The 13,390-nt window shown below is 35.1% G+C and overlaps 1 protein-coding gene across 1 annotated transcript in view; it reads right to left on the bottom strand.

Annotated features, from left to right (window-relative positions):
- The window catches only part of UNC13C (unc-13 homolog C), a 540,818-nt gene that overhangs the window by 191,351 nt on the left and 336,077 nt on the right, over positions 1–13,390 (bottom strand). The window contains exon 17 of the mRNA XM_049104442.1: positions 9,761–9,894. Within this exon, the coding sequence (XP_048960399.1) occupies positions 9,761–9,894 (134 nt within the window). The remainder of the gene's footprint in view (positions 1–9,760; positions 9,895–13,390) is intronic.

Raw genomic sequence — 13,390 nt, 5'->3', positions numbered from 1 at the left:
TCAACTGTCTCATTCTCTGAATTTCTTAGCCTAGCTCCAGAAAACAAACCAAGTTTTTCTCATTAGGTTATCTCAACAAGGGGCTATGCAGGGAAGAATTTAATTCCAGAATGACTTGTGATGTGGCAGGCACAATGATTAACCAATGAAGACCAGTGTTTAATTTTGCACATATCTCTTTTCCAATTAAACCTTCAGGGCTCCAACTCTGCCTAGTGCCTGACATATATTGAGTATTTAATATGTATTTGTTAAATGTAAATGAGAATGTTAATGAAAAGTAATAAAAGTAAATAGAACAAGAAATAAAAAATGGAATAAAAATCTTCAAGCTAAAAGAAAAAAATTAAAAAATACCCTATGTTTTCTGTCCTTATTCTATTTCAGGATAATCGAGTAAGTAGCCCTAGTTGATAAAGGGAAGTTCTTCTTTACAGAAAAAATCTAACTAATAAATATTGAAGGAGTAATATAAAACCACAATTTTGTAGTCCTTAATGGAATTACTGATTTTGAAATTATTATAAATACATAAAAGTATTAGAGGAGAAATGAATACAGAACTTTGGAGTGGAGGGATGAGGTTGCCAGCACTGCCTAATCTTAGCATCACATCACCACAGAGGCAACAACCAGACTTAATGTGATCCTTGACTTCATGGAGCATGAAGTACACAGAGCCACCTATTTGATATCTTGAAAAAGATAAATAAAAGGAACCTGAAAGAGCTTTTGGAGCTCATGTTCAAATATGGGGAGTATCATAAATTGAGGAACAAGTTAAATATAACAAAGAGGCAAAAAAATTCAGAAAGTGCACCATTCTAAAGGACAATGAACATGGCTTCTATAAGAAGTCAGTGACAGGATGCCTGGGTGGCTCAAGCAGTTTAGCGCAGCCTTCAGCCCAAGGCGTGATCCTGGAGTCCTGGGATCGAGTCCCGCATTAGGCTCCCTGCATGGAGACTGCTTCTCCCTCAGCCTGTGTCTCTGCCTCTCTCTCTTTCTGTGTCTCTAATAAATAAATAAAAAATCTTTAAAAAAAAAAAAGTCAGTGGCATGGATAAAAGAAAAGAGAGCTGAACTAGAATAAAAGAGTTATGCTACATAATTACCAAATATAGTCTGTGAGCCTTATTTGGACCTGATTAAAACAAATGTAAGAAGGCACTTAAAAAAATAGTATTTAATTGTGGAACAGAGTACACAATGCCATGACAACACTGGTAATGTTTCTGGTTGTGATAATGACATTGTGATATGCAAGAAAATAGCCATCAATTGTAGAGATGAATACTGCAGTATGTAGAGATGAAATAATGTAATATCTGAGATCTTGATGTGGACAATAACTAAGCAAACAAAAAAAAGCTCAAGGTATATATGAAGAAAATATGACAAAATCTTAGTAATTTTTCAAAGTGAGTGATGGATATAAGGCTGCATTATATAGCCTCTCTACTTTTTAGAATGATGAACATTTTTGGAAGACCTTTTAAACTTATTATTAAAATTTTTTTGAATATAGTTGACACATTAGTTTCAGATGTACAACACAGTGATTCAATATCTCTATATGTTACGCTACGTTCACCACAAGTGTAGCTACCATCTGTCACCACACAATGCTATTAAAATATTGACTATATTCTCTGTGCTGTGCCTTTCATTCTCACGACTTATTCATTCTGATACTAGAAGCTTGTAATTCTCACTCTCTTCAGCCATTTTGCCTATTTCCCTTATCCTCCTCCTCTCTAGCAAAATCAGTTTTTTTCCTTTGTATTTATAAGTCTGATTCTGCTTTTTGTTTATTCTTTCTTTTTAAGATTCTACTTATGAGTGGAATCAATGGTATTTGCTTTTCATAGTCTGCCTTTTTTCACTTAACCTAATACCCACAAGGTTCATCCATGTTACTGCAAATGGAAGCCACAGTGCAAACAAATAAATCAACAGCTTTAATATTTTGAACAGCATTAACTCCAAAACAGAAAGAACAAGATGCAAGTCCTTGTTTAAAGTAGCTTAAAAATAAATATTTATGATAAATATATTACAGCAAATATTCAATTTTTAAAATAATTTGAAAATAGGGATCCCTGGGTGGCGCAGCGGTTTGGCGCCTGCCTTTGGCCCAGGGTGCGATCCTGGAGACCTGGGATCGAATCCTACGTCGGGCTCCCGGTGCATGGAGCCTGCTTCTCCCTCTGCCTATGTCTCTCTCTCTCTCTCTCTCTATCATAAATAAATAAAAATTTTAAAAATAATAATAATTCGCAAATAATGTTCTAGTTCATCCCACAGCCTTGGGAAAATAAAAGCAGCATCCTTTATCCTTGCATATCAAATAGATCTTTGTAAACCAGTCCATTTTCTACTCAACACATTAGGTCCTGATATATACTCTTAATATAGAAAAAAACCTCAACCTTCAATATATGTATGCTTTTGAAGGAAGCTAAAAAAATCACAGAAAAGAAAATAAAAACACATAGGATCACAGAATAGAGGAAACATATTTTGGCTTATATTTTGGGGAGCATTATAAAAACAAAATGACGTGTAAAGTCACAATACTTTAAATAAATTGGGAGTAAAATTTTATGAATAATTAAAAATAAATAATATTCCTTACTTTTCAATACATATAGTAAATCCCCCCCACATTGTACATTTACTGGATGACAATCTAAAGGATTTTCACATCTAAGTACACAGCTGCCTAATTCTTTTAATTCATGGAAATGACAGATAGCCAAATCTCCACATACCCAAATATAATTCACTATGTACTTCCTTAAATAGATACTTTCATCTGAATTTATTAACTCAATTAATGGTGCCCCATAAATACATCATCTTCATAGGCTCTGCATTCTTTCTTAACACTCCACTCAATGCAATTAGTCCAAAAGATACCTAATTTCCTTAATATTTCTCAAATCTGATCCTACCTTTCCATCATTTTATACAGGGCCCTCATATCTCTTCACTGGTTCACTGCTGTAGCTACTTACCAGTTATCTCCCTCACAAAAGAAAGAATATAATAAAGAAACAAATTTACTTTGAAACTAAAAACAATATAGGAATTTAATAAAACCAAAATCTTTTTTTCAGAGACTAATTAAAATTCATAACTGTCTAGCCAGTAAAAAAGAGAAAAGATACAAAATAGCAATATTAAGAATGAGGGGGGAAATGACTTTTGGTTTTGTAGACATTAAAAAGATAATAAGGAAATGTCATGAGCAATATACGATTGCAAATTTGACTGCTTAGATTAAATGTAAAAATTCTCTGAAAAACACAAACTCCGATGCTCAGTTGAGAACAAGTATGTTTGAGAGGGCCAAGATGGCAACAGAGGAAGATCCTGAACTTCCCTTTACCCATGGATGACTGAGTGTACAACTACACATGGAGCAATTTCCTCTGAGAGAAACCTGGAAAGTATCTTAGTGACTCCTACACATCCGGTGAATGAGAAAAGAGCCATATCAAAATGGGTAGGAAAGACTGCGACATGGTCTTGTCATAAACTCCACTCATGACACAACACCATACAATCAAGAGGAAACCCCCAACTGCCATCTTCTCTCTGAGGAGCAAAGAGTTTGGACTGTACACCTAGTTCTCCAACTTTTAAGACTCCCACCTGAGGGAGGAGTCCTCAAAACACCTAGCTCTGAAAGCCAATTGGGGGCTTGAATCCTCAAGACTCACAGGATTATAGCAAATAAAGAAGCAGTTGTTAAAGGTCTTGTGAGCACTCCCTATGGCTATCCTTTCAAGGCTCAGCCCAAAAGAAAAGGCAAAAATGCCCATCTCTCAGTCTTCTGGAAAGGGCTTGACTGTATACTTTATGAGCCTGAGGGTCTGGCTGTTAATTTAGCATGCATCCAGGAGCTGGCTGAGATCTTTCTCAAAGCTTGGTGGAACTGGTGGGCACTTCTCCCATGTTCTCCCTCTGGATTGCTTCAAAAACAAAAACAAATTGCCAGTATTTCCCTGAAAGGATTTTACTGCATATTTGGTATCCCAATTTATGGCTGTTACCCAGGGATGGGTCCCCAGATAATCTACATCTGATAGCCAATGGGTTTTGCATTCATGAGTCCCACAAGACTATAACAAATAAAGCACCAGCTTTTCAACAGGTGCAGGAACTCCCCCTGCCTCCCCCAAATCCATGGCTATACACCAGGGCTCAGTGCAGAGGAAATGGGCAAAAACGTCCATTTTTCAGTTTCTCCCTGGAAGGGGCTTAACTGCATATTTTCTCAGTGGTTGCCTAAGGGACTGGCTTCTCATTAGCCTGTATCTAGGTGCTGACTGCTATCCCCACCCTTCTTTTGGGATATTGCCAAATCTTAACAAACTCTCAACTACAACTACGGGAGACACAAAGACAAAGCTGGTGGCTTGGACAATCATAAATGTTTGAAAGACAACCTGGAGCTCAAGCTGGCATGACTGATGAAACCAGTCTGTCAAGACTGAGAAAGGTGGCTGTTTTATCAAATGTGGAGAAACCAACACAGAGAGCAAAGGAAAATGAAGAAACAGGGGAATATGTAATAAACAAGCACACAAAAAATAAGTTAAATCACCAGGAACTGATTTTAATGAAATGGAGGTAAGAGATTTACCCAACAGAGAATTCGAAATAATGGTTGTAAAGATGCTCACTGAGGTCAAGAGATCAACACATGAACAAAGTGAGAACTTCAAGAAAGAGAAAAAATTAAAGAGAATCTTAACAGACAGAAGAGAAAATAACTTGTTACACACAGGGGTACCCCCATAAGACTATTGTGGATTTTCAGAGGAAACTCTGTGGCCTAGAAGGGAGTGAGATGATATATCCAAAATGCTGAAAGGAAAAAAAAATGTAACTGCCAACCAAGAGTACTCTAGTTGGCAAAACTGTCCTTCAGAATTGAAAGAGATAGAGTTTTCCAGATAAACAAAAGCTGAAAAAGTTCATCATCCCTAAACTGAGAGATATACAGATCAATAAAGCAATGAAACAGAGTACAGAACTAGACTCTAATAAGTATAGTTAATTGATTTTTTGACAAAGTTCCCAAATTAATTCAATGGAGAAAGAATAATTTTTCTAACAAGTGGAGCTGGAAAGATAAGCACACAAAAGAAAATCCCAAAGAATCTTAAACTCTAGGGATGCCAGGGTGGCTCAGCAGTTAAGCATCTGTCTTTGGCTCAAGGCGTGATCCTGGAGTCCCGGGATCTAGTCCCTCCCTGCATGAAGCCTTTCTCCCTCTGCCTGTGTCTCTGCCTCTCTCTGTGTCTCTCATGAATAAATAAATAAAATCTTAAAAAAAAAGAATCTTAAACTCTATATCATACTACACACAAAGAATAACTTGAAATGAATCTTAGACCTCCATATAGGACATCTAGAAGAAAAAAGTTATTAAAAGTTGACATGATTGTTAAAAAGATTTCTTAAATAGGATACAAAAAGCTCAAATTATAAATCAAAGAATTAGACTACTCCATCAATTTTTTTTAAAAAGTTCTTCAAAAGATACTAGTAAAAAATGGAGAGTCACAACCTAGGAGAAAATATTGCAACATTTATATCTGACAATGGACAATTATTTAGTATATATAAAGAGCCATTATAGCTCACTAATAAAAAGATAAACATCCCAACTTGGAAATGGCAGAAAGATTTTAAAGAGTATCTGTGATACTTCATCAAAGATACATAGATTGTAATTAAGCACATGAAATGATGGTTGATATCAGCATTTAGGAAAATGCAAATTAAAACCACACTGAGATGCCACTATTCATACCTATTTGAATGGCTAAAATTAAAATTCTAACCATACTAAGTTTTGGCAATGCACAACCACTTCGGAAAGTAGTTTGGCAATTTTAAGAAATACTAATCATGTACCTACCACATGACCCAAAGGAAAGAATATGTCTATGCAGAAACTTATAAACAAATATTCACAAAAAACCTAATTTAGAAAAACAATAACAAATTGTGACCCTAACCCTAATCCTAAAAGACAAATGGATGGACACTTTGGGGTATATCTTACAGTGGAATATTACTCAGAAATAAAAAGAGACAAAGTATTGCTATGCACAACAACCTGTTTGAATCTCAGAATAGTGGTAATGAGTGAAAGAAGTCTGACAAAAAAAAAATGTACATATGACTCTTTTACAAAGGGGTAAAATTTCTAAACTAATTCACAGTATCAAGAAGGCAGAGCAATGGTTGCCTGCGGTAGGTTACAAAAGGCACATGGAAACTTACTAGGGTGATAAATAACTTCATTATCTTGATTGTGGTGAGGGTTTTGCAGCTAGATACGTATGTCAAAACTAATCAAATTGTATAATTCAAATTTGTAGTTTTATTGTATTCAATTATACTACAATAAATGTTAAGAAAGGAGAGAGAACCACACCTAAAGATCTGAAAATACTTTAATTAATGGTTTTCAATTTCAATAAAATAGTGAATTTTCTATTAGCATCTAGAAAGCTACTTTGTAAAATTTTTAATATATGAATAAATATTGCTTAAATAATCTAGGGCACCAATTTAAAATGAAGTCGGAATAGAAAGAACAAATGTCAATTACATATACAGGTTTACTTTAATTTCTTCATTCATTCAACCAATATATATGCCTGGATATATATTAGTATAACAAAACCCTCTTCTTAATTCTTCCTTCTATAATTATTATAAATTGTCATAAAATTTGAATAAGTCTTTAAAACATCCTCAAAATCTGAGCAAATACAATCATAAAACATAGATTCCAAATACAGGGAAGGCATTCAAGACTTTTTTAGGGTTTGGTTTTCATATATATATTTAAAAAAAAAAGACTCTAAACTCTGGCATTAAAAACAAAAATAAAAAACAAAACAAACATATTCTTTTCCTTGTCTCACTGTTCTTTTTTTTTTTTTTTAATTTTTATTTATTTATGATAGTCACAGAGAGAGAGAGAGAGAGAGGCAGAGACACAGGCAGAGGGAGAAGCAGGCTCCATGCACCGGGAGCCCGACGTGGGATTCGATCCCGGGTCTCCAGGATCGCGCCCTAGGCCGAAGGCAGGCGCCAAACCGCTGCGCCACCTAGGGATCCCTCACTGTTCTTTTTTATACTTAGTAGACTTAATTTAGTTCATAATTTAAATTTTATTTCTTTTTTTTTTTTTTTTTTAAAGATTTTATTTATTTATTCATGATAGTCACAGAGGGAGAGAGAGAGGCAGAGACACAGGCAGAGGGAGAAGCGGGCTCCACGCACCGGGAGCCCGACGTGGGATTCGATCCCGAGTCTCCAGGATCGCGCCCTGGGCCAAAGGCAGGCGCCAAACTGCTGCGCCACCCAGGGATCCCTTAAATTTTATTTCTGCCATAACTAAATGTATTTTCTCCATTTCTTTTAATGTATTTCCAAAAAGTCAAATAAAATCTTTGTATATGTTTCAAAGAATATGACTAAAAATAATTCTGGTAAACTTTAATTGATTCCATGATTTTATGATGTATCTTTTACTAGTTATACCTGGATTTCTGATATTTGGTAAATGTAAAGAATTTCTTTGATTAAAATAAAATCTTGTCATATAACTTTTAATTAGCTTTTTTAAGATGTTTGTTTTCATTCAATAGTCATTTACCAAATGGCCTAACCCAGCTCAAGGGCACAAAGTAAGTATGGATCTCCTTATCTTTAGGGAATCTCTTCTGTCTTAAAGAAGGTTCAAAGAATGAAAGAGGGGCCCCTGGGTGGCTCAGTTGGTTGAGAGTCTGCCTTCAGCTCAGGTCATGATCCCAGAGTCCTGGGATCAAGCCCTTCCTGCTGAGCAGGGAGCCTGCTTCTTCCTCTCCCCGACCTCTGCTCACTATCTCTCTATCTTTCTAATAAATAAAATCTTTAAAAAAATGAAGGGGGACACCTAGGTCGTTCAATGGTTGAGTGTCTGCCTTTGGCTCAGGGAATGACCCTGGGGTCTGGGATCAAGTCCTGCATCACGCTCCCAAAGGAAGCCAGTTTCCTCCTCTGCCTGTGTCTCTGCCACTCTTTCTGTGTTTCTCATGAATAAATAAATAAAATATTTAAAAAAAATAGAGAAAACATATATGTTCCATAAAGCTGACCAGAATGAACAGTGAATTTGCATATATTAAAAGAGAAAGGCAGCTGGGTGGCTCAGTCAGTTAAGCATCTGAGTCTTGATTTCAGCCCAGGTCATGATCTCAGGGTCATAGGACTGAGCCTGACATGGGGCTCAAAGCTCAGGGAGAAGTCTCCCTGAGATTCTCACTCCCCTTTCCACTGCCCCTTCCCCTGCTTGTGCTTTCTCTCACTTTCTCTACATACATACTTAAAACCTTTAAAAATAGTAAAAAAGTAAAAGAGAAGATATGATCCTAAGCTATCAGAAGAAAAATAAAACAGCACAGTCTCCATAGATGGTCATCAGGAGACACTGGTCTTCAGGCATATTGGGTGAGTATAACAGGGAAAGGGAGAAGAAAGTATAAACATAAACCTAATGATGCTATCATGGTTGCATACCAAAGAGGACCAATTTCTCCACAATTAGGAACTGGAGGCAGGTGAAAATCAATGGTTAAGAAGCAAGGCAAGGATGAAAATTTGGGGATCTTAAATTTATTCCTTCTGTAATTGAAATTACAATTGGATTCGAAGTAAGCTATTTGACCCTGTCTTGACCATTATAGAGAATTAATAAAATCAGTTTTCTATAGTAAGTCTGAGTCTACTTCACACTTTACTACATGGTTTGTCTGCTATCTGCTATCTGCTATCCCTGTTGCCCAGAGTATTTCAGGTATTACCAATATGTCAGGATGCTCTATTAATCACATTGCAAGCGCCTGGTTGGCAGATTCAGATGTTATTTTGTGTTTGCTGTAGAGCCCTCAACATGTGGGCATAAAATAAATCCTAAACATGCAACACTAAAGTTGGACTGGGTCTTGGATATTATCTAGAAATCTAGGAGGAAACCGAGACCCAGGGTAATTAGATAATGTGCCCAAGGTCTCCTAGCAAGTGGCATTTTAATAGATTAATAATTTTAGACTCTTCTATAATCTGTTATTCTAGAATAGCTATGAATTTTAATTCATCCACTTGTCTATCTGCTCATAAATTGTAAATTATATGCATGGAGGCACAGGGTTACATTGTTATTTGAGAAATTGATTCATTCCATTAAATATCGTAATAAATACATGGTATAGAACTATTTTGAAAGCAGGTTTTCTCTTGACAAATCTTTATTATTACAAAGTCACAAAGAAATATGTTCAATACTAACCTTTCAACATTCTTCTTAGTTTTAGGGGAAATGCAATGGGATAGTTTTTTAGAGTGTTTTTTTTTTTTTTTTTTTTTTTTTTTTTGAGACAGGAGATAGTTATGAAAGGAACCAAAGAAGAAACTCTACATCAAATAAAAATAAATTTGGGGAAATATTTGTCTCTATACCCAAACAATCTCACTCAATGGGGCTTAAACTAAAAAATCATAACACCATTAAATTGATATTTACTGATGAAAGTAGAAAAATGCTGCTTTACATAACTTAATTTTGGAAAACAAACTTTTCCAATGAAAGTATAAACCATGAGAGGATAAATCATGCTTCAAATACTTTATGTTTTCATAACTTTAATGGAATAAAATCCATTCATTTCCAAGACAGTGTACTTACTGATTCAGGACAGGTGTGTAGGCAGTTTTATCCTCATCAATAATAGTGACCATCAGTGTAATAAGTTGGGGCCAAAAATCCAAATTCTTGGTGGTTGGTCCCTGATCGTCTCGAGGAATGTCATGTTTCTTACTCTGCTCACAAGGTCACACAACATGTAAAAGAAAAGATTAAATGGTATGACTTTAGTTTGTCACTGTGAAATGGAAGGATCAAAGAAAAATGGTTATGGAAACATTCTTACATCATGTGAGCCAACGCTATTAAATTCAGGTTTCCTTTCTTCATTGAATGACATTCCATAATATAAAGTCACAATGGCCAAGCCCGGCTTTCATTTCTACATCCTTTGATTTTGAGTTGGAAGTTGCTCTTTCTTAATTGCAGTTGATGATCTTAGGAATTATTGTAGAAATTATCCCTTTGGAGGGAGGTTGAATTCTGTGTGTACAAGATGTGTGTGTGTGTGCGTGTATGTGTTTATAATTTAGCCTGCCTAATGAGTGTGTGCGTGTTTATAATTTATCTTGCCTAAATATTTTGTCCACAGTCACATTTATGGTAAGTGGGCAGAACTCAAGACTGCCTGGTTACAAAGTCTATCGCTAAATTCTACAGTATATAAATGTTCCAAGAATGGCCTAGACCACAAATGCATCTAGTTAACTAAAAGTTACCTATCTTTCTTGTGTGTGTATGTGTATTTAAATCATATTTGAATCCTTGATTATTATGTTTCATGAATTCTCCAGCTTTCACTCTGAGAGTATAGTCCAGGATAATCTAAGTTTACATTGAGATGAACAGAGTACAATAAGGATCTTGTATGTTTCACAGATCAACATCATACTCAATACATACAATTCTTTTGTTTGGTGGGTATTCTTCTTAGAGCACTTCCTTTACATTTACTTTATAAACAATTAGGCAAAAAAAGATAAAGGCAGAAACAATTTTCATTCAAGTATACAAATAGGTAGGAAGCATATGGCTCCCATCATTATTTTTGCCAAATGATTTATAAGCTTATAGGTCCAGGATATCTGAAAACTTCAGTTTGTGGCTCAGGAAATTCATGGGTTTTCTGGTAGAAAAGGTGGATTAGATTTTATTTGGCCCAAATTATTGCCATTTCCAATGATGTCTCCTCCAAAGACCAGCCACCCTCTGCAGAATGGTTGCATACATATCTTCTAATGCTAAGACATGTAACCTGATCTGAGTGAGTCGTCACCGCGTTACAGTTAAAACATAGCCTTATATTGAATCCACTTACTATTAGAAACCTTCATACACAGACTATAACATACCTTTAGGGACATGTATTTTCCTAGGGTGCTTCCAAGTGCTAATTTACCTTTATGTTCAAAATACAATAGATATTAAGTGTTGGAGAGCTAAATTAGTCCAAAAATAGTGGCTGGCACAAATTATTTCAGATTACCACTCTCCAGAGGTTCTTAGGAACCTTGTATATGTGGTCCTGAAGAACCACTTGAAACTTCTTGGTAGGTTTCCTCTTTTTATTCCTAAGGTATATCAAGGCACATCAGAAGATCTTCAAGAAGAAAATTAGGCAGCAATACAGGCTTACAAGTATCCAGCTTTGCCTACTTTCAAGTTACATTTTCAGTTTAAATTTATCTTTCTTTGGTGAACAAGATTTTATTATTGCCACAATAATGTGATTATTTACTTATTATCTTAAGTTCAATAGATTCCTTCCTCTATGATGTATTTAGAAATCAGGAAAACCTGGTATATTATAAAGGTTGTAAATAAAATTAGTTCTGATGGCCACAGCATTTGTTTCTCAAATGTATCTGAACTTGATTAAAACTGTCATTAACCATCATGACATATATACAGCCAAATTATGTGTCTAACTTATTTCAAGTAATGAGATTAAATGAAAGCAAATGATTCTAGATGACATGTCTAGCATCAGAGTCACTTATTGTCATCTGCAAAAAGTAATATGGAAAGAAGGAGAGAACAAAGTAATTGAATACGTATTAATTCCAAAATCCCTTAGTTGTCACAAATTCTACTTTCATTACTCTTTTTTATGGCATTGGAGGATTGTAGATGGTACCATTTTTCATCAAGTTCTGTATGTTGCCCCAGAATAAACCAAACTGGATGTTGAATCATTAAGTTTTTACATACCACATGACATCATAATAAATCGAGTTTTCCCTAATTTAATAGTGCACTTCAATAGCTTGCATACTTAAAAGGATGGGATACAATCATGAATATTTAAACACATACCAGATTTCTTAAAGATTAATATTTTTGTAAGCAACACTTTATTAATATCTTTGAAGTCTTAGGGCATTTGATCTTATGGTCAGAAAAATTAAGATAATGGTAGTAGAAATATAGGAAGCTAGTCATAAGTACACTAATATTTACTGAAACCCTTACAAATTAATATTTATCATAATAAAAATATACCTTATAATTTATGCTTATACTCTATAAGTTTAATACATCATGATTAATGACAATGAACAAATGGGAATTCAGTTTATAAAACTATAACTTAGCAGATCGATTTTCATTATGGTCATTAGAATTACAGTGACGAAACACTATTTCCTTAATACATTATTGAAGAAAGGGACTAGAAAAGCTGTGAGAGTGTAACAGGAGAGAATTTTTGAATGCGTAAAAGTTGCCGGGCTGTAGGATCAGCCAGAGAAAGTTTTCAATGGTCATGTTTATAAAGGATATTTCAATACAGAAAAGTTTTTACAGACAAGCTGAGCAGATATGCACTACACCTTTATAATATCAAATGAGAAAATATGAAGATATTCCATAAAGAGAAAACCATTACATGAAAAAATAAGTATCAAAATAACAGATGCCATCTTCATGTTAACATGGGACTTAAGCAACATTTCTAAGTCTGTTATAAAATGTGCAGCATTCCATGTATTTGTTTAATAAGTACATAATTTTGAAACATTTCCTCTAAAGAGTTGGCCAGAGAAAGGTTGGAAGAAGGAATTTAGTAAAGCAAGGGGATACTGAAATGCAAAAGTACACAACAGATACATAACCGGGGAATTACTACTAGCATTGTGAGCCTACAAACTTTTGACAATGTGTATTTCTCTATGATTGGTTCTAGTGGATATTAGTATTATTTACACACACACACACATACACACACACAGTCCATGCTCAAACAAATTGAGAGAATGTTTGCTTAAAACAAAGTTAAACAGGTTATTTCTAGATTCCTGGAGTAATATACTAATGCGCACTGTGATTCTCTAAGATGGTGGTTCTCAAATTTTAGTGTTTAGCAGCATTGTTAGGAAGGCTTGCTGGATAGCACACTGGCAGTCCCTATCAGAGGGCCTGATTGACCAGGTCTAGAGTGAGGCCTGAAAATTGGCATATATAATGAAGGACCTAATAATGTTGGTGCTACTAGCTCAGGGACTAGTTTGAAAACCACTACTCTGAGAGTAAAAAAAGGAGCAGTGGTTTCTCAAATGTATTTGGACTTGACAAAGCCCTCCATTCCCTTCCTATTCCCTGTATCCCATCATGCACAACTTTCCACAAAATAATCTTCCTCTGAACTTGCTTTGGAAAACAAAAGGCTACAGA

The sequence above is a fragment of the Canis lupus genome, chromosome 30 (genome assembly GCF_003254725.2).
Source record: "Canis lupus dingo isolate Sandy chromosome 30, ASM325472v2, whole genome shotgun sequence".
Classification (NCBI taxonomy): Eukaryota; Metazoa; Chordata; class Mammalia; order Carnivora; family Canidae; genus Canis; species Canis lupus.
Note: the sequence above shows the minus strand (reverse complement) of the source record. Positions and strands in the feature narration are given on the sequence as shown.